The following is a 21387-nucleotide window of genomic DNA, read 5'->3' as shown; positions in this document are numbered from 1 at the left end:
ACAAAATGGCTCTAATCTAGAACAGCTCCTTTCACTTGGAAAAAAACCCACCACCTAAAAACCAAACAAAAACCCCCCACAAATTTCTCAGCTTCTACCATTTTCCCCCTGTCCTCCCAGCATGTATATGTATCTGATGTGATCTGCATACCAAATGTAGTGGCTGATGGCTTGCTCATTCCAATCATTAAAAATTCTTATTACTCCAGCTCTAATAAAATTTGACCAGAGTCAGGGTGAAGGAAATCCACAGGGAAAACTCAACAGGGATACAGAACACGGAAGCTGCACTGGAGAACTGGCACCAATGAGCAACCATTAGTCTAAATTTGGCCCACTGCAGAGATTACTATATTTAGTCCCACAATTTAATAGAGAAGTCATAATTAAGCTTTATTTTTTTCCTTTTATTATTTTTTTCTTTCACTTGAAGAAACAGATGTTCCATTTCCATTTTTGAGGTGTGTTTGTGTGGGGGAGGTAAATTCTTTCCTTTGGGCACAGAACACTAGTGATAGATTAAATCCTAGTGCCATTCTAGGGTAAGGTGTTCTCTTCTGACAAGGATAACTAGTGCTAACAAGAGCTAAATCCACGAAAACGAGGAGTTCTGGGCAGTGATGATACAGCTTCACCCACAGTTTGAGGGAGCTTTCTTGCCTTTGTGCCAAAAGCAAGAATCACTGAGGTTCCCTCTGACTCAGCCAAAGCTGATGATGCTGAGCAGGCTCTGAGTGCAGCTCTGAGGCAGCAGCAACACTCTCACCCCAGTAACACACCTCCCACCCCTCTTCTGCTGCCAATTCATGAGAATTACGGTCATTTGCACACAACATAGCTGAAACACAGCTACATAAAACCTGTTATTTTGGAAGCTGGGTGGATCCAGGGATTTTGGTTCCATTTATTTTTGTACAGAAGATGAAAAGCTCGGAGTGATCCCACAGAGGGGGAAAATCTTGCTGGTTGCAGTTTACTGCAGAACAAGGACATCAACTGATGCCAGATAAGGAGGTGACAACACAAACCTTACTCATAAACCACCCTGAGTGGCCACTACTCCTTAGAGACTTAGGCAGAGTAAAACCACACCGTGTTTTGGAACAAACTACTTAAGGAGAGATTTGAACAAGTGCACTTGCAATCCCTCCAACTAATACTCTGTGTAAACTGCCAACAAACTCACTTCTTGCCTCGGGTCTTCTGCAAATCTCTGAATCACATATTTCAGCTCCCTGAAAAAAATAAGAGTAAGAAGGACAAGAATAAGCAGTTGCTGGTTGCAGTATTCACACAAGTATCAACTCTTCTGAATAACACCTAAAATTATATATATTAATGCAATTTGGAGAGAAACAAGTTGAACTCCTTCCACAGAAAGGAAATATGATGACTAAAAGTGATTACTAAGGACAGTGTGTCTTCACAATTGCCTAGAAAATATTTCAGAGATGTGCACTGACAAACTCCTTTGTAAATTCTATCAGCACCCAGTGGCTTTAGTCCTCGGGTTCCTGCTAGCACAATAAATTACAAAGAAAACTTTTTATTGCTAACAGAACATGCCTACAGCCCTTGACAGATAAAAGCCATTAGAGACACAATACTGAATAATGCATCATTGCTATTATTGACTAGTACAAGCATTTATTCAATAAAACAAAGGAGCCCCAGAAACTTACTTTGTGAATTTCTCGTGTGCCAGAGCCCTGAAATTTAAAACAGAAAACAGAAGAGTATGAGGATCTGAGAGAAATGAGAGACGCAAAAAGAAAAGCCCAAAAAACCAAACAAGCACGTTTCAGTTCTTTCCAGATAATAAAAGGACTTGCTAAGCAACTGCAGGACATAAGACAAAAAAATCAGATAAAGCCTCTTTCATTAACCTAGAGGGGAAAATTACTTGGAAAAAATCTTGTTGCTTTTCTTGAGTCTGTCTTAGACAAGGCTTTGACTAACCTTAGTGGGAGCTTTGGGTCAGAAGAAAGTAAAAGGCTTACAATACCATTACATAATTACAAACAGAGTTTTGCCTACCTCCAAGAGCCAGGTGTATTCTTTAATTGCAGTGCAATTAGGGTATGGTCGCAGCTAATTAGCATCATACATCAGTAAAGCAATTAATGGTCATTTTGTGAAGTGCCTTGCATCATGGTATGGTTTACAGCTCCCCCAAGACTCACGTTTGACTCAGGTAATGATGTCTCTGTTACCTATCTCCAAGCTCTCACTGTAGCCCAGGTAACCTGGCATGGAGGATTAGACCTCTGTGATTCAAGACATCAGGTCATTAGGGGATGTGATAAGGCAGCAAATTGTACAATTACAGATTGTAATTTTTGTCCATGGAGGTCTGCACTTTATAAACACCACTGTTCATTAATAGGTTTCTGAGGGAGCTTGGCTGATCCATAGGGCAGCTTCTTCATTTAGTGCAAAATACAAATGACAGGAGTCTCTGTGACGCCAGTAAATCATCCTCCTCCACTAAATTTCTCACTTTGCTCTCCTCCTCACCAGCTTTCCTTCCCTTCCTGTCTGCCTGTCTCTAGTTAACCATATTTCTTTTCAGGATCATCTGAGAGAAATGGGGAAGGAAGTTGAACATGGGGAGGTCTTCACATCCCTCTGCATCAGCCAAAATCAACTTCAGTTTCTAAATCAATACTAGACGGACAAAGCTCCTATTACCATCACTTCTTACTTGACGTATATTTCACCATAAAAAAAACAGTCACAAGCACAAGCCAGAAAATACTAAGAGTGCAAACTCACTCCTTGGGAAATGGGATAGGTTGAAGCAAGCTGGCCAGGGCTGGTCTCCAGTCATCGTAGTCTGACCTGCAAAATGAACATTTTGTTAATAGGTTACCAGGTTTTAAGTATGGTTTGCCAACAATTAGTTCAAGGAGTTAAAAGCTTTTTACTGTGGGCACCAACAACCTTTCTGGTTTACTGAAGCACTCTCAAAATCTACACTGACATTTCCCTTTCCATTTTCAGCATATTCTCCATTGAGGCACAGTAAATCTGGTATTTACAGTGACCTCCAGAGAGGCCTTCTTTATGTCAACTTAAAGACATTTGCTGTTTATGAAACCTGTTGACATTTAATCACTAAGCAATACTTTCATCTAAGCTGGTAGAGCAATTACCAGGCCACTGCTATTTAAAGCTCTTCTTTACATTTAACTGGAAATTTTCTTTGCTCTAAGACATAAGCCCATTTGTAAAAACAAAGATACTCCCAAATCCATTTCTGACACAAAACCCACCAGAAAAGCTCAGACCCTGGCTCTCAGCCCCATTAGTAACAATGAGTACGCACAGAAGTGAATCTCATATGGGCTGAAACACCTGGGGATGTCTGTAGAAACAACCTAGAAGAGCCTGCCACCTCCTCTTAGTGCTGCTACCTTTTGGATTTCAGTGTTAAAAACCTGAGTATTGGCTGCAGCTTACTGGAAACTTGGCACAGAAGTGTGGTGTGTCTTTGGGAAGGAACGAAGTGTAATGTTCTCAAATGGACAGTATCTACTGATAGCATTACAGACAGACAACATATGCACAGGAACTGTTCCAAAAGAATGCAGTTTTGCAAAGGGAAAGCTCTAGCTCAGAGAAATTGAAGATGGATGCATTTCCAAAAGTGTCGCCCATCTTTTGAACCACATAAAACAGAAATGTCCATAAACTAGTAACACACATGAAGTTGCACCATCCACAAAGATGTGCTCACAGAAAAAGAAAATTTAAATGCATGAGCAGGGTACTCCTAAGAAGCAACCTGCAGAGAAGTTTTACTTGATATAAAAATCAACCAGGGAAGCAGTTATCACTTGCCCAAGAGCAGTATGAGCTCAGGTTACACAAATGTGTGATATGTCATGCAAGCAACCGACCCATGAGAACCACTGTGACCTGAAAGCACTCTAGTGTAGTAAAAACCAGGAGAGCACATGTGAAGTTACAGTAATCCAAAAAAGAAACCCTGTGCCCATGCCAATTGTGCTAGAAGCCAGTGAACCTAATTTTCTCCTCCATGAGAAATTCTGTTCTCAGGTCTGACCTAGGGGAATTCTGAGACAAAGGGTGTCTCACAAACCTAAAGTGAGTGTGAGTCAGCAGCAGCAACAGCACTTTGTGATCACCTATTCATAAGGTTCTTTCCAGAGACAAAAAGTCCCTCACCTGCTTAGCCACTGAACAAATAAGGAAGATGATCAACTCTGTTTATTGTCTCAGAACAGTAAGACATGAAGCAGGACTTCATTACAGGGGTTGTTTTTCCATTTAGTCAGTGTAAAGTGAGATCATGACACACCTGAGGATGGGGCTTGTCATATAAACTGAAATAAGGCAAGGAAACCTCTGACACAGCATCTCTAAGATGAGCTTTCTGGGTTCAAAGCTTTGATTAACTGAAGTTATCTACAAGATCATGCATTGTTTCTGACCTGTAGACACACTGAATGGGTCGGTGACACAAAACTCTGGCCTGTGTTCAGGTTCAGCTGGAAGTCTCTTGTTTAAATACCAGGTCTCTGTAGGAGAGAGCTGATGCAACGTAGCTCTATCTATACCTGCAGCCCTGAGAAGTGCCACAGGTCTCACTACACAGTCTGGGTCTCACCACATTTGTTAGGTGTGAGAACATAGTCCAGATATTTTATTTTCCTAGCTAATTTTATTCTAAAAACAACGTATTTTTATTGGTAGATACAAACAACTCTAAAAGCCGATTTTTGAGCAGGGAAGACTCGAAAGTCAAAATGCTGAGTTGGAAAATTCAGAGGTGTTAAAGGTTCATATCACATGAGAAACATCACCTCCAAATATTTTCTAACAGAACGTTAAAAACTGAGACTTGCTTTGAGACTTAGCTCCTGTGACATCTCAGGCTAAATGTTACACCACTGAAGTTCCTTCTTGAGCAATCTGGAGAGTTGTGATTACTAATAATACGAACCAATCAATTTTTCATGGCTGAGCTTCAAAAGAAATTGCAAGAGTAAGAAAAAAGTTGTTTTGTAATAGAATGAAACTGCAGACAGAATGGGACAGTATCACTCTGACTTTTCTCAAAGCTGAGGAGCAGGACAGGTCTGTGAGAGGGCAATGAAAATAAATCAGTCTGCTTCCCCAGAAGGAGAAGGAAGAAAGAAAGGAAGGAAGGAAGGAAACCATCTCCTATTGAAATATATAAAATTTGGTCACGTAAGTAGGACCTGAACATAAAATCTGCAGTCTGTAATCCCTTCAATGTGAGCTAGGAAACATGAAACAAACACAGCACAAGAATAAAACTAAACTACTTATTAAAAGCCTACGGTGTTTCTCCTCCTCCCACCTATTCCCTTTTCAAAAACATTTTCCTTCTGTCTGTGCTCATCTCATCTGCACTCTTCTTTCATTTCAGACAGTTGCTTTCTTCTTTTTTTTTCATTTTTTTTTTCCTCAGTCCATTCAAAGCTCCAACACAAGACAGAAGTGTTTGAAGCAGGGAAAGAAAGGGAGATGGATTAGTTCTGGCTGCAGTTAACAACCACTGCAATGAGCCAGACAAAGAGGCTGGGCCAGGAGAAGGAGGGAGCACAGAGCTGCAGGGAGATCCTGGGACAGCGCTGTGACAAACTCCCTTCCCAGCTCTTCAAAGGGCACTGGGCTCAACACTCATCACACAGCTCAAATCCCAGGACTGGCAGTATAAAAGGGGGAGAACAATTCCCTGGCTCTGATTTTTTGCAGGATTTGCAATTCCAGGTGAGCAGCACAGCAGCCAGGCTGCAGCCCGACCTGTGGGTTCCATGGGGGTCACGGAGCCAGGCAGTGACAGATCAGAGCCATCACCTGCCACTGCACACAGCCTCCCTCACCCTGAAACCTGTCCTAGGGGACTGGCCAGGCCACAGAACAACCATATTAATTAAATAATCCCCGAATGCAGTGACTTTGCCTCTGGGCCATCATCGCTCTTGGCCTGCCAACATAATACATTTTCCTTCCCCGGGATCACCTTTCACCAAAATGAAAACCTGCCCGCATGTCATGTGCAGCACAAACAATCCAAAACATACGAGCAGCCCAGGGCAACCTCGATAAACATGACACAGGATAATCCACTTGGGATATTCAGAGCATGCCACTGACCTATTGGGGAATGCAGAGCAGCCAGGGGAAGCTCCAGTGGGTGCTTGTGTTTGGAAAGCTGCGGTTCTCATCTTTGAGACGCTGCAAGCCCCAAGTCCTCAGGTTTTGGAGGATAATGAAGAGACAAGAGCAGCTACTCAGAAGCAGCTTTCTCCAGACTGAGCAGATTGACAAGGTAACCTCTGTTGTCAGATCACAATATGACCATACCCCCAGACATGTCTTTCCCTGGCTCTAGGTTCAACTCCCTGAATTGTATGATGTAAGGTTTAGCTCAGGGCGCCAGGGCAAGCTCAGAAAAAGCCTCATGAGACCTCTTGTCAATACAAGGCACAAAGCTGCTATCTGCAAAACAGTGAGGTGCCTTTTCATGCTCAGTCTTCTTTTGAGACAGGCTTGTTTGTTTGGCTTTTTCGAAAGAAGAAAATTTAGCACCAGTGAAAGACCCTAGAAAGGTTCTGCCCTGACTGCTGGGAACAGAAATGGGCTCCACTGCTTACAGATGGCATGGAAGCATCAGGAAACAGCAACACAAAGTTGCCCAAAGCAGGTTGTGACACTGGTCCCAGAGAGGGGTACAAGTGTCTGGACGTCTGGACAGACCCTTGCCACTACAGGGAGCCATGGAAACCAAAAATAACACAAAGGGTAACAGCTTATGATACAACACCAACAGAGCTGCCCCAAGAGGGGTCTGTTCTCACAACCAGCTGACCTGGCTATTTGCTGACCCAGATTTCACTGCAGAGACAGTTTAAGTGTCTCCCCACCCTCTGGATCCAGTGGGGTGCTTCAGGTGAAAGAAAACTTTGAAGTTCTCCAGCCCAAGGAGTGGACACATGGCCTCTTCTATTGCAACCTTCTCTAACCCTGGTTGTCCTGTTCAAGCACAAGTTGGGCTGTACAAGACGTTCCCAAATGCATGGAAACATTAATATGCAATTAGGAGCTGGGCAATGCTGAGCTGTTCTCAGAGCCCCTAATTTAATATGATGAACAGAACTTTTTCAATGAATTTAGTGCATTTTCTACACACCCATTTAAGACTTGTAGCATTCAGGAGGCATTGGCTGGTGTCAGTAACTCACTATCAGAGTCCAGAATGAGTTACACAATATTGACACAGAAGTTTGATCCACTTTAGAGTGCAGGACCAAAATACTGTGTTACCCTAGAGACTGCATCTCCTTTAAAATCTGCCCAGACTTTGGGTCATCTGCCAACATCTTTAAAATCATGACTTTCTATTTTCCTTCTGTAGGCAATAGTTGTGTTTTGTTACTCAACTACATTAGAAAAAGGGTCAAAGATGTTCTAGGTGCTGGAAGAGCCCCATCGACGAACTTTCTAAACTGCCCTTTTAGCTTTCTGTGCAAAAAGTGAAGTATTACAGTGATTGGTAAATAACATCTTCATCAACATTAGAAGTGAGTGTTTTCTCCAAAAAGTAAGCACTGTGTAAGAGTTAGGTGAACAATAAAATGTCCTCTGTTGAAGCTACTGTTGAGAATTCTTATTTGCTAGACTTCCAATAATTAAAATTTGCCTAAATAAATTACTCCCTGCTGCCCTAAGTTAATTATGTAAAAAAGATATCATCACTGGTGACTCTCTTGTTTTGATGATGATACTGAGTCAAACACCTAAAAGAACAATCAAACTCAATGCTAAGCAACTTATTTATGTTTGGCTTACCACTGTTATTAATAAGAACATTATTTCACTGAATTCCTGCTGAGAGCTCAGCTCCTGGATAGCAGTTGTTTTATAATTAATGTTGTCTTCCTACTGGCATGTTCTTCTACTCTCTTTCTTCATGTTCTCGGATTCTTAAAGTACAGTAATAGCATTTCATGCAACAGAAACCCTTTGTTCAAGAAGAGTTAGAGCAGGAAAGTAATCAGCATCACAACAGCATTATCTTGTATTTTTGGTAATAACTACAAACCCTTCTAGAATGCTTTTCCATCACTGGTTTCAGCCTTTAAAAAACAACATTGCAAATCTTTACCTGTATTTTACAAATAAGGAAAATGAGGCATTTAAAAGTGACTTATCTAAAACCCCCCAGTGAGCCAGTAGCAGAATCAGGAGCAGGTTCTGCATTACTGCTTTCAGGCACCCAAAAAAAAAATCAAGAGACAAAGAGGAATGGAAGAGAACTCAAATGAGTGGAGCTAGAGCCACGGCTCTGCCTTAGGAGCTGCCCTATATTCTCACAGGCTGTGGTTTCCCAAGCAGGCTGTGCAGGGCACTGTGAGGAGAGCTGCACCAGTTTTGTGCCGTCACTGGTCTCCCACTGTGCACATCCTGTGGGTTTCACCTTTCAGAACTCCTGTTGTACAACCAGAAAAAGGGCCCAAAGCTGCCCCACACCTACAACACCTCTAACAGTAACACATTCCCATTTTCATTGCTGCTGCTGAACAACTTGATTTTTCAAGACAGGAAACGCATCAACAAAATAGATTATTTTAAGGTATGGAGTGAAATGAGCTCTTTGTGTAGCAAATTAAATGGAAATTAGGACCTGGCATATCAAATGTTTAAAAGTAGAGAGACTGTGAGGATGAACATGCCCATTTGTGAATTTGTTTATAAGTGTGTGTCAGCTGCATGATGAAACCAAAACCGTCAATGCTTAGTGAGTCAGCATCCAAACCAGCATCAGGACTGGGAGAGTGCTCAGTGTTTATGGAAAACAGGGAGAGTCAAGGGGACAGGAATAAATACACGACGTGTTTAATGTAGCACCTGGGTGCGTGGAGACTTAGAAGCAAACTCATGCTGCGCTTTTTTAACGCAAACATTTTTAAAGGCAGAAGAACCTAGGCCACAGGGAAAAAAAATATTCAAAATTAGCCTTCACAGCAACTTCCTGCTCAAGAATCTAATGGGAACAGTATCTGGTACTCAGTTGTCCTGTCTCCAGTTTTGAATGAGTGCTTAAATAATTGTGAGTCAGCTGTGCAGTAAGTGGAAGAGTACAACTGCAAATATGTACTATGTATTTTGAAAAAAAATAAAAATGTGGGACAAAACCTTCACAAAATCTTCCATCACAGCAGTTTGACTTCATTTTATTCCTTGAGAGTGTACCCCCAGATGTGCATTTGTCTGCAGTCAAATGTAGGCACTTGCTCATGGTTCACAGCAGAGTCCAGATTTCACCCACCATGCCTTAGATTCTAAAAAGTTCAACTACGACTTCATTAAGTCTTACACCATTTAAAAATAATTAATGTAGATATTTAACAGTTTGCCACAAAACATACTGTGACTCAGTATCAGAGCTAGCTGTCAAAGCTAACAAAGTTGTTTTACTGCACTTCTATTACCAGCTCCCATTCTGCACTCCAACCTTTCTGTTCTTTCTTTTCATTTACTCATCCTGAGAAAACCAAGTTTTTCCTGAAGAACATTTTCCTTTATACTCCTGTTTAAGATATTTAGATGATTTGTCTGCCAAGAATCACCTTGCCACCATTTTGTGGTAAAGACTATTTGAACACCTGATGCCTAATACAGGTCCACTGTACCAAAGCAACTGGACAGAGACTCCACTCTAATACAAGCAAATCTGAATAAGTCATAAAACTTCTACAAGCACACAAAGGGAGAACATCTAAGTGAACAACAATAACCCTAAAGTCAAGGCAGTGGTGCTGCCTATCACTGCACAAGTACTGAACCAAGCACAGTCCTGCCCTTTCTAGCTCTGTCTCTGGCAATCCCAAGAGCCCTGGAGGAGACAAATGGGTCTTTTTATTTATTTTGGTGGGCAAGAACGAAAACAGAAACCACTGGCACCAACATCCCATCTTCTGTAAAATGCCTGAGGCTCACTGTACAAATAAGCTTTCCATTTTCATCTTCCTAACGCTATTTTTAGAACATCTTGGCAATGCCAGATGCCTCTTTCAAAGGCTGGACTCTCCAGATCTGGAGTTAAGATTTACAACCATGTGGCTGGCTAGAGCCACAGATGTTGAAGACAACAGGCCTGTGGGAAAAGCCCCCCCATTGTTAAGACTACATTGTTCTAAAAGCTGCTCAAAATAGTCACTCACAGCATCTTGAGTATCTCCACGTAGCAGCCCAGGATCCTGTCTGCCTGGGCACTGAGCTCGATGCTCATGGTGCTGCAGGTGGGGCTGACCATCAGGCAGTCGATGAGGTTGGGCTCGCTGTCGTTGCCCACGCCGGCCGTCATCTTCTGGTTGGCCGTGTTGTTGCGCTCCACTTCCACGTGGATCTCGTTGGAAGTGACAATAACTGGTTTGAGACGGGATTCAGTCAAGGTGGCCTCCTGAGAGACCAGGTCAGGACTGGTGTGCAGAAGGCGGAGGGGGAGATTGGGCTTTCGGTCACACTGCTGCTGGCAGCCATTCCGAATTTCCTTCAGGCTTGGTGAATTGTCCCGACTGAATTTTAAAAAGAAAGGAAGAAATTTCAGTAGACAGACAGACCAGCAGAGAGCGGGAGAGAGAGTGCAATGCTGAGAAGCCACGATTTTTTGCAATTTCCCACTGCATTTCACTCCAGCCCACCGGATGGCTTTCTTCTGTGCAATCGGATTACTGGAATCAATTAAAAACATTAAAAGGCTCCAATAGGACTGCTCTGCAGCCCCTATTTGACAAAGATTTGAGCTTTTCATTACTCTAATTGACAGACCAGTTTAGTCTAAAGGTGAACTTTCCTGTCCAAGTTGTGCAAAGCTGTAACAGAATCCATGCCCAAGTATGTATCTGGCTATAGTACATGCCCAGACATTTGTCTGCAGCCCTCGTGTCTGGAATTTGTGTTGGACACTGAGCAGCCCCTGTCCGTGCTCTGCCATGAGGAAAGTCAGATAGGCATAAACAAACAGGAAACATAGCAGAGGGGAACCCTCAGTGTCTACTGGAAACTGGCTCGTGTGTCAAGAACTGCGGCGTCTATTTTGCGGCAAGTGAGGAATCAGATTTTCCACAATAACGGAGACAGCGCTGTGAATCCAGCTCAGGTTCAAAGCTGCAGAGACACAGGGATTTACACACAACCCTGTCTTCAAGGTCTCACCCCTGCCTTTCATCCCTCCCTTGGTGAGTACCAGGGAATGAAGGCTCAGCTTCTTTCAGGTTTTCCAGCACACTCATCTCTTGCTGATCTTGTTTAGCAGTGCTGGTGGTTTGGAAGGGAATAACACGTGGTCAGCTGGGAATTCATACTGACCTGTTGATAAATTCCTCGTAACAGGAATAAATGGCAGCTAAGCAGACAGCTACGAGATTTGGCAGGACCCTGGGATGTGGGCATTGTCCTGTTGGACCATGCATGCTGAAAAACAAAAAACATGATGGTATCATTGTGAGGAAGATTTTTGTGGGCAAAACCAGCCAGCCAGAACGAGGATATAGACCTGTATAGGCACCCTTGGGGGATCTCCAGAAGGGCCATAACAGAGAGATATTTTTACCCTGTAAATGCAATGGCCCTATTTATGAATGAGGCTAAGACTAAGCATCAATTTAATTGATGTGGTATTCCTAATGTTCTCCCAAAATCTCACATTTGAGTGAGCATTATGAGCTCAAAACTTAATTTGAATCATTCTGCAGAGACTTTGAGTCTAAATGTGTATCAAGAACGTATGCATAGCAAAGTCCATTTGCTTGCAGTGTGGAAGTAGGCAGGAAACCCCAGCCTTATCTGAGAATTAGCATTTTTAAAAAGAGACTTCAGCAACACTGCCTGATGGACTTGATTTATTTGCTGTCTGGCAGTGCTTTTTTAAAAAAGCACCAGCTATTGGTAACAGCCAGTAAAGCAGGGCTGGGAGAAGTAACACACTAAAGCATGGACACAGGACTGGAAATACACCATAAATTAAATGCAGCTAACCTGTGAATAAACTTCTTCACCACCTCCATTCCAGCATTCAGCTCATTCAAAGACAGAATGTACTCCTGAGTAAAGAGCCGCAACCGAGGGCACTTCCCAAAATCCTGTCCAAGAAGGAGAGACTCGGTGAAGACAGTGAATGTACATCCAAACTGTGGGTTTTCAAAAGAAACCAGCTCAAACACAACTGAATTCACATTGCTATTATGTCGAGAAGCTTCAGGAGAAGAGCACCTCTGCATTGAAGTAATGTTCTCCCCATTAATAATGACAGTGTTTCCAATCTCTTCTTTCCTTTATACCCACTTTGAAAACAAAGTTCTGTGTAATGAAACAATCAACTAAAAACATAAAAAAATCACTTATATTTGTGTTGCACTTTTCACTTAGTATTTTGATTTTGAAATATATTTTTGTTTGGCACTTTTGCTTCTACTCCTAACTATAGATTTTTAGAAATAAAACTCAAAAAATATTCTATTTCCATATTTGGCATGGGTATCTATTCTGGTTTTAGAGAAAATCATTTTGACATGCTATCAATAAGCAATCAAGTACAAAACCAGTGATCTGTTTTTTCTCCAGGGATTTTACTCCAGCTATGCTGTGAATTTGACAGGTGAGCTCAAGAGTGGCTTTCTTTAAATCCTGAAGGCAGAGAGGCACCTGCTATCTGAAATCTTGCATCTCCTCACATCACCTGCTATTTTTAGATGTGAAAGGAGTAAATTCTGCTGTCTGGTGAGTGTTAGTCCACAGACATTTCCTCACATTTACACAGGTGTAACCTTATTACACAGGTGTTGCAGAACTACAGAGCTGAATTTCCAAGGGGGGAACAAGGTCCACTGAGGACAAACCAGCACTCCCAGCTACTCCTCCAGCAGCTGCCTGTGGAAGTTATCCTGAAAAAAATACATGGCAACTGAAATGTTAAAGAAATGCCACAAATGGTAATGAATTATTGGTGGTCTGTAAAAGGGATGATCAACTCCCAGAGCACTGAAACCTTCTGTTAACTCATTTTGGTTTCAGGCACTTTTATAGCACAACCTGTATTAATACCTGCTAAGTTTTACAGCCAGAGAAAACGAGCAAAAACTTGAACATAAGCTTAGGTTGAACAATGTCTCCTTCAAGCCCTAAGTGTCTCTCTGCTGGTACTGAATGGATGCCTGGTAACTTCACCCAGAAAGGGACTGTGAGCAATTCCCCATCATTACAATTAACATCACTAGAGACCACACGTGCCTCATAGAACACTTGACTAATTTCACAAACATGCCTTCCAAGACAGCTTTTGCAATTGCAATTTGCTTATAAAAGTTTGCAACCTGTCTAGGTATCCTAACTGAAGTTGAAATCAAAGTCCAAGAGATCATAAAGAGGCTGTCATTGCTGACCTCTGCAAAATAAAATCTCTAAGTTTAATATAATGCCCTATACATACCAGGCACAGAACAATACACAACACCAATACTGATTGCTCAAAAAAATAAAAAGAGAGAAATAAGGGCTTATATTCAAACATTTGGGCTGAGTCTACAAACAGCTAAAACCCAAAGGTTTGGGAGGTTGCTGAGCACTCCTCAAACAAATCAGCACACAACAGCCTCCAGTCCTACATGTAACCAGTATTATCACCAAGACAAAAACCTACCCTTGTTCTTTTGAGATGTTAAAATCAGAGATAAATGAGACACACTTTCCCCATTTTATAGGTAGAAAACTGTGGAGCAAAACTTGTTGGGAATTTTCAAAGGCCACAGAACAAACTGGAGGCAAAGGTGGAAGAGCCAGCTCAGTCTCCTGCCCCAAGGACTGCACGGGGCCTCCTGTGGTGATGAAGTTTAGTGTCCCCCTAAAGAGTAACTTTATTTATGTGCACACACACACACACATTCTCTAAAGCACTATTCAGTACAGAAGTCTCCAGAGAGTGGTAAAGTGCCCAAATCCACTCCAATTAATACCTGACACCATAAATTCTCCAACTACACACTGCGGTACAGACATGTTGATTTTCAATCTGCAAATGTTAAGTATGGTAAATATACCCAATTCTCTGAAGCTAACCAAATACAAGCATTACACTATGCATTTAGATTTTATTTGAGACCCCTCAAGAGCTCTGGATGCTTTAAAAAAATCAGTCTGGAATCCAAGAATAACATTTACAGAATATTTCACTGAACACTACAGAATATTCAAAAATGTTTACATGTCTGCAGAGTGCTGGCACAGAGCCAGGAACATGACCTTTTTGCCATGTTGGGCTTTCTATCTAGTTCTGTAAACTCAGGGAGTTAAATAATAAGATTGGAAAAAAAAGAAATATAACTGTTTTCTACTGGGCTCATGCTAATCATAACATGACAATGGATGGTCTCTAAAATTATACGTTAGTGAAAAGAAGTTGATTATGAAGCTACAGAGGTTCATCCTTGAGATCACAACCAAATCAACTGCCTTAAATATTTTATTTTATTTATTTGTTATTCTTTGCCACTGCATTGTGAAGTAAGATTTCTTCATGTAACTTAACAACATTGGCAGGAAACTTAATATGCCACAAAAGCTGGAGAGCTGGTAAGTACCCCAGATCTTTATTAGGAAAGGAATATGGATAATGAAAGAATATTTTCAGAGTTTGGGGAGGGGGAATCTGGTCTACAGGGTGGAAAGCAAAGCAGGGCATTTATTTCAAACACTGACAAGGAATTGATCAGCAATGAGGAGAGAGAAAGTCTGGGTAAAAACAGCCATAAAACAACAGAGTACCTAAATCTTGTAATGAGTAGGAAGAATAGCAGTAGAAAAGCATAAGGATATTCAGGAATCCCAGGTAAGAACTCACTGGAAATGAGCTTGAAGACAAATGGAAACCAAGAAAAGAAAAAGTGTTGAGGGCCCCAGCTCAAAATGAACAAAGTCTCCATTCTGCTTTTGTTATTTATTTGATTTTAAAGTGTTTTAACTGCAAGGATGGCATGCAGGGAGTAAATAAGGAACCAAGGGCCAGGTGGGAGAGAGCTGGAGCTGCATATGCTGGCACTGCTGCCAAAAGAAACATCCCTCAATGGCTTTGCTTAGATGCTTTTGAGGATCCCACTGAAAGCTTATTAGTTCTGCACTGCTGAAGTAACACAATTACATGCAGCACTCACACTTTGGGGGGCAGATTTAGATACCACAGCACACGACAGGCAGCAGAGCAGCTGCTGATCACAAAAGGCACGGCAGTAAAACTCCTCCAAAGTGCTGGAGCTCCCGTGGCACGAACACTCACCATGTTGTGTTTGAGAATCCTCTGGACCACCGGGGTGAAGACCTCGATCACCACCATGGACCGCGGGCGCTCTCGGCAGTGCTGCAAGGAGCAACAGGGAACATTTTGGGAGCTGCAGGAATTTTGGAGATGGGTCTCCCCTGGCTTACACCCCACCTCCCCTGGATTACCCCAAGATTAACAAAATCCAAGGGCTAAGTTAATCTTTCCTGATATTAAAGTATTCATAACACTGCTCCTTCCTATGGATTTGCTGGTATCTAGGAAAAGATTCCCATGGGAGCTCACAAACTGCAAATTACCTTCTCTTCCCTGTCTCAAAACTCACTGCAATGTACCATTCTGGGGTCTTACTGCCAACAGTTTTAAAAGGAAAGGGGCTAGAGACAGGAAGATATGATCAAACAGGCAGTGTAATGCCACAAACCTCCTTTCTTTGAGATCCAGGCTAAAAACCTGTGGTGGATCTTGGATGGTGCCAACAACCTACTCTCCCATCACAGGACGAAATATATAATCATAATGTATCAGTCAGAGTAATTCAGATTGGGAAAGACCTCTGAAAGTCATCTGGTCCAACCCCCTGCCCAAGACAGGGTCAATTCTGAAGATAAAGTCTCCTTTTTATTACCCTGTCCACCTCTGTTTTGGGAAGTCCATAACTTGTTTCCCTTCCTGCAACTATACACACCCCATTACACACATTTACAGACAATTAGGTGCCCATCTCTGAGAGAGCTCAAAGGCAAAAAACCCCAATTAAGGAATAAAAATGCATCAAGTCTGAGGCCACTGATGACCTAAGAGTGCTTATAAAAATGCAAGTCAGAGGAGTTTCTGTCACCTGACTCAATTTCTGTAGGAAGAAGCAGCTGATTAATAACTCTGGATGGGAATTACAAGCAGCATCCAGAATATTTGACAAATGCATACCCAGTCATCAGTAAGCAAATTTAAGCAGACTTGAAATTGAAACACAAACAGGCCTTGAGGAAAAGTAGTATTTTTAAATCCACAAGGTCTGCAATCCAAAGTACTCTGAAGTTTATGGATAAAGGATACAAAATGCAGCACAAGCATGGATTTACCAGAAAAGAGGATGAGTCTTTATGATCTTCCCACTGCCATTACCCAATGACAAAATACCATAAGGGTGAGTTACACACATCTGAACACAGTGGCTCCAGTGATTTCTGCATTAGCTAAACACAGCATGCAGTAGGACACCTCTTGTACCCAGACTGAGGTGTGGGAGTCTCAGAATTTTAACTCTCACACAGTATCAGGACAAAACAGTCTGATATACTAAGCATATGATTGTATTTATCATAATGGTGCTGTTCACCATTCCAGTATCATTGCTTGCTGACCAAAAACTGAACCTCAATCTCAGCAGGAGGTAAGAAGTTAAAGAAAAAAAACCTCCTGCTCAAAGAGCTACATTCATATACAACTATGAGACTTCAGAAAGCAAAGCTGTTCTGATACCTTGCAGAAGAATTCACAGAGGTCAGGAGGAGGATGGTTGTTTTCCAGCAAAGGTGCAATTGCCTTCAAAAATAAAGGGAGAAAAAAGAAAAATTGAATTTCAAGGCAGCAACTGGAGAAAGCATATTGCAAAGAAGTATTTTTCTTGGGGGAATAAAAGCTCACTTGTAGAAACAGACAAAGCATCAATAGAGAAATTAGAGGCAAGCCATGAGTTTATTTTACAAGTGAGCTCAAGCACACCTCCACTATGAATCCTCAGGAAAACTCTGCTTTTAACTACATCAGTGTAAATATGTAAAACAGGCAAAGCAGTGCAATATTTATAATGGTTTAAATGGAAACAGGAGCAGACCAATTGCTTTAGGATGTAATAAAGCAAGGATGAATCTGGCTCACTGTTTGAGTTAGAACATCTCCCTAAAAGAAAAACCTGAACACCACCACACACACACACATATCCTTCATGAAGGAGTTCAAGCTCTTTTGTTGTGAGAAAGAGCTCACTAAAACCAGCCTAGCACTTCTTACCTGGGAGGACCCTATTTATCAAAATCAAGCATCTAACTTTGTAAAAGCTGAGATCAACCATTCCTTTGTTGCTACGCAAACCAATGTGCTTATGCTGGGTAAACACATTAGAGGTCATACCTGCCACTGAGGGGGTAATGAACTTATGCTGTTGTTACTTCCTTTGTAAACTAGAAAATGGTACCAGAATAATGTAATTCTATGTGGTGATGCCTTCAGGCTTTTCCACTCTTCAGTTACAGGGATTCCCAGTACCCATTTCAACAGAAGACACTGAACACAGCAGCCAGGACATTTTGTATTAAGCAACTGAACACCAGATATTTTATCTGGATGGCACCTGGGGTTTTAACTAAGGCAGCCTGTTTTGGTTTTTGCTCTCCCTCTCATCTCCTTACTCAGCCCTGTGAGTCTGCTTGCAGTGGCTGTGTTTCACAGTCACACACAAACAGGTCAAGATTAGTGTGAATTTTAACAGTGAAACCCAAGCACATCTGCAAAGCTCTGTCTGGCTACATGTAGGAACTATGATACTCATTATCATGTGCCATCCTCCTGCAACTGTTCACTCCTCCTCTGGTGGTGGCCCAGCCACAGGGGACTGATGGAGAACACAACCCCATCCAGTGAGACCAGAACATCCTCAACACCTGAGCTCAAGATCTTTCCTGAACCCATCTTTGGGATTCTTTGCTTTAGGATAACAGCACCACAGAGAGTCAAGCAGCCTCAGTGGTCAGTGTGGCAGAGTGACAGCCTGAAAAGACCTTTTCCTGTGTTCTCCTTGTGAGTGCCATGGTCAAAAGCACGAAGCAGACACGTGCTGTGCCACGTTGCCCAGCCGTGGCAACACGTGTGTCCCCATCCCGAGCAGGAAGGGATTGGTTGGGATATTGATCTGCCCCAGCACCATCCAGACAAGGAAAGCTGGTCCCATCTGCATGGCCAAGCACTGTGTACTTTCCACATGCTACATAAATACACAGTATTAGCAATTCTTTCCAGGAATAGCCCAGGTTATCTGGGTAATGGCAGTGAGCTCTGAATGCCCAGGAACTGCCAGCTCCTTAATGGCCTGGGCACAACCTACACGAGGGCAGGATTTGAACTGAAGAAGCCATCACCCAGAGCAGTGGAATAGCACAGGCTGAAAGCACCTTTGGAGGATACCTGGTTCACCTTCCCTACTCACAGCAGGGCCACTTCACATCTTGTATTAAAAAATCCTTCCCCAAAAACAACCAGCTGTAACTGGGGGCCTGAACTATCCTTGGCACTAGAGTTAAACGAAGGTTATAGCAAAGAAAAGTAAATTCTACTTCAGAAACTTATCTCAGTGACTGATTCCAGCTAAAAGGGTATCTTAAACAGCAGTTAAACACAATTAATACCTACTGGCAGCTACCTGACACCTTGTTATTTTGCAGAAAGAGTAACAGAGATATGATACAATCAGCTGGTGGTGAGGCTCTAGATTAGATTACTAGGAAAATCTCCTGGAAATTGCCAGAGAATGAAATTAAATCACAGTGATGGGCAACCAAGTTCCATCTCTCTGATAAACTGTTGAGATTTTATACTTTGTTTCACAAGCAATAGAGCTGCCATTTGATTCACTCATTTCCATGTCTAAATATATGCGACCTACAAAAAAGAAAAACGTTGAAGAGGATATTTTTACAAATAAGTTAGCAGGGAGTTAAAGTGGAATGACACAAGAGCAATCCCTTGCTCACATACCCTCAGCAATGGAGACATTCTGTATATGGCAGCATTAGCCCTTCAGGAAACTACTCAGCCTAAGGGTTTTATAGGGCACATCTGGAAATGATGGGGTTTGATTATTTAAAGTACATATATAGATATGGATATTGCTGTGTAGCTTCCTAAGGAGCCCATTTGGACAGATTGTTAACACTCAACATGCTGTGCTCTCTCATACAGGCTGATGAGAAAGCTTTATTGTAATTCATCTATGGAACGAGGGAAATGACAAAGCCACACAAAAAAACAGACAAATGGTTTTCATTCCTGCCTAAGCTCAGCAGCATTGGTGGAAAGGCTTTCACATTTGCCCTACTTCACTGGGGCAGATACAGGCACTACAGAACTGTTATCAAACAGCATCGATTTATCCTCAGCTTTTGACAGAAAGATACTCACCACAATAATGCTCTCATGGTCTTGAGTGGTTAAGTTGTTGTTCTGAAAGAGTTGAATAGAGGAAAGATGAGTGAGCAAAGAGCACTCTTGAGTTGGTACACCAGCACACACAGTCCTCAGCTACCACCAGACACAAGAAGAAAGGCTCTAGACTCAGCTGCTTATTTTCTGAATAAAAACCATGGCATTAAAATCATTCTCCTAAAGGAGGTGAAACATTGCCTGCTATGAGGAGTGGTGCAAGCCCTCACTGCTCCTTCAGCTCAGCACACGAACACCAGGATGCCAGAGGTCTCAATCACTTGAAAAAGTAAAGCCATCAATATATTTCTTTAAAATGTTTTCTTAGGACAAGCTGTACATCTCTACAAAAATTATTAAAAGGATTGTTGTGGTGTTTTTTCTTGTGGCCAGTTTTCCCAAAATTCTTTCTTTAAACATGGTACCAGGAAAAGCCAATAAATTGACTGAGAGTCACCTATCCTACCACCTATGCAGAATTTGCCCTGTGCTTTTTCAGCAGCATGATCCATCCAGAGGTTACACTGGTGTGAGTAGCTGAGATTTTTGACTACTGCAAGAAAAAACAATAGTGGATTTTTTTGCTTGTATCAAATCCTTCTGCTATCACATCAGAACTAAGACATAAAAACCCTGCTTGGGATTACAATTCCTGTCCATGAAAAGTTAAACATTTGAAAGAGATGTTATAGGAGGAAGACAGAATAACAAAATGCTTTTCTTTACCAGAATTAGCAAAAATAAAACAGCTACACAATTAATTTATTCGTGGGTGTATATATTGATATTAAAATTATTGGTCATGGAAGCAAAGCCAATGGAACAGAAGTCAAAGGGAGCTTTACCAATGACTTAAGGCATGAGTTAAACCCATGACAAATTTACTGTAGATAATTAAAAAAACCAAAGAAACAAAAAACCAACCAACCAAAAAAACCAAACCAACAAACACAAGATAAATGGGACTTGCTTTGTTTCCAGAAATCTACGTAACATGGGTCAAATTTTCCTTCTCCCCAGCAAGTGCAAACTCCACTCAAGTCAGCAGAAGTCACGAGCAGACTCACAGGCAGAATTTTGACAGCCGAAGTTAAAATAAAACCCACCCCAAAGTTTTAACTGTTTGTCTCAGCGTGACAGGAGCCCTGCTGAGGCCATACCTCTGAGAGCAGCTTGGAGACAATCTCCAGGGGTGCCTGGTGGATGGAGTCGTCCTGCAGAGGCGACGTCAGGGCCATGTCCACCAGCGTCCTGATCTCCTTCAGCACCACCTCCCAGCGGCTGGGGTTGCTCAGCACCTTCTTGTACTTGTAAATCTTCTTCTGCAAGACACGTGAAAGGGCCACACTGACACCACCGTGAACACCACTGAATGGAGCTGTGCTTCCTACTGCCCAGAGGGCTGCTTTGTATTTTGAGTTTTGTCTTTTCTGGTGGCTGAAAAGCTGTACTTGAAACATTTAAATGGACAAGAAAACCTTTTATGTCTAAACCAGTTTCTTCTGTGGAAGCAATAAGAAACCATGATTCTTTTTATTTCAAAATGAGTTTTTTAACTCCAGAGCATCTTTCTTTTCATCATCTCCTCTTGCAAACACCTTCTTCCTCAGGCTAACAACAGATACCTGCTATTGAACTGTTTCTACAGCTTAAGTTCTTTTAAAGAGACTCATTAAGCAAGGGGGGAAGAGAGAGAGAGGCTATCAAAACATCACTCTTACAGATCCTTTATTCTGCATGTGAATTCACATTCAGAATTCATTTAAATCAATACTATCAAAGCAAAAAAATCTCACAGACCAAGAGGCTTTTTTTTCTGCCTTGAAGGAGCCTGAAAAATCATGTTACACCCTCCAGCT

General features: G+C 41.9%; 1 protein-coding gene across 1 annotated transcript in view; it reads right to left on the bottom strand.

Moving 5' to 3' along the window:
- The window catches only part of CMIP (c-Maf inducing protein), a 129340-nt gene that overhangs the window by 13978 nt on the left and 93975 nt on the right, over positions 1-21387 (bottom strand). Inside the window, exons 4-13 of the mRNA XM_014874446.2 lie at positions 20689-20850; positions 19508-19549; positions 16814-16876; positions 15326-15406; positions 12037-12140; positions 11368-11472; positions 10221-10574; positions 2776-2841; positions 1683-1709; positions 1187-1235 (exon numbers count right to left, since the gene is read on the bottom strand). Coding sequence (XP_014729932.1) covers positions 1187-1235; positions 1683-1709; positions 2776-2841; positions 10221-10574; positions 11368-11472; positions 12037-12140; positions 15326-15406; positions 16814-16876; positions 19508-19549; positions 20689-20850 — 1053 coding nt within the window. The remainder of the gene's footprint in view (positions 1-1186; positions 1236-1682; positions 1710-2775; positions 2842-10220; positions 10575-11367; positions 11473-12036; positions 12141-15325; positions 15407-16813; positions 16877-19507; positions 19550-20688; positions 20851-21387) is intronic.

The sequence above is a fragment of the Sturnus vulgaris genome, chromosome 12 (assembly GCF_052056855.1).
Source record: "Sturnus vulgaris isolate bStuVul1 chromosome 12, bStuVul1.hap1, whole genome shotgun sequence".
NCBI lineage: Eukaryota > Metazoa > Chordata > Aves > Passeriformes > Sturnidae > Sturnus > Sturnus vulgaris.
The sequence above is the reverse complement of the archived record's forward strand: the minus strand, read 5'-3'. Positions and strand labels throughout refer to the sequence as shown.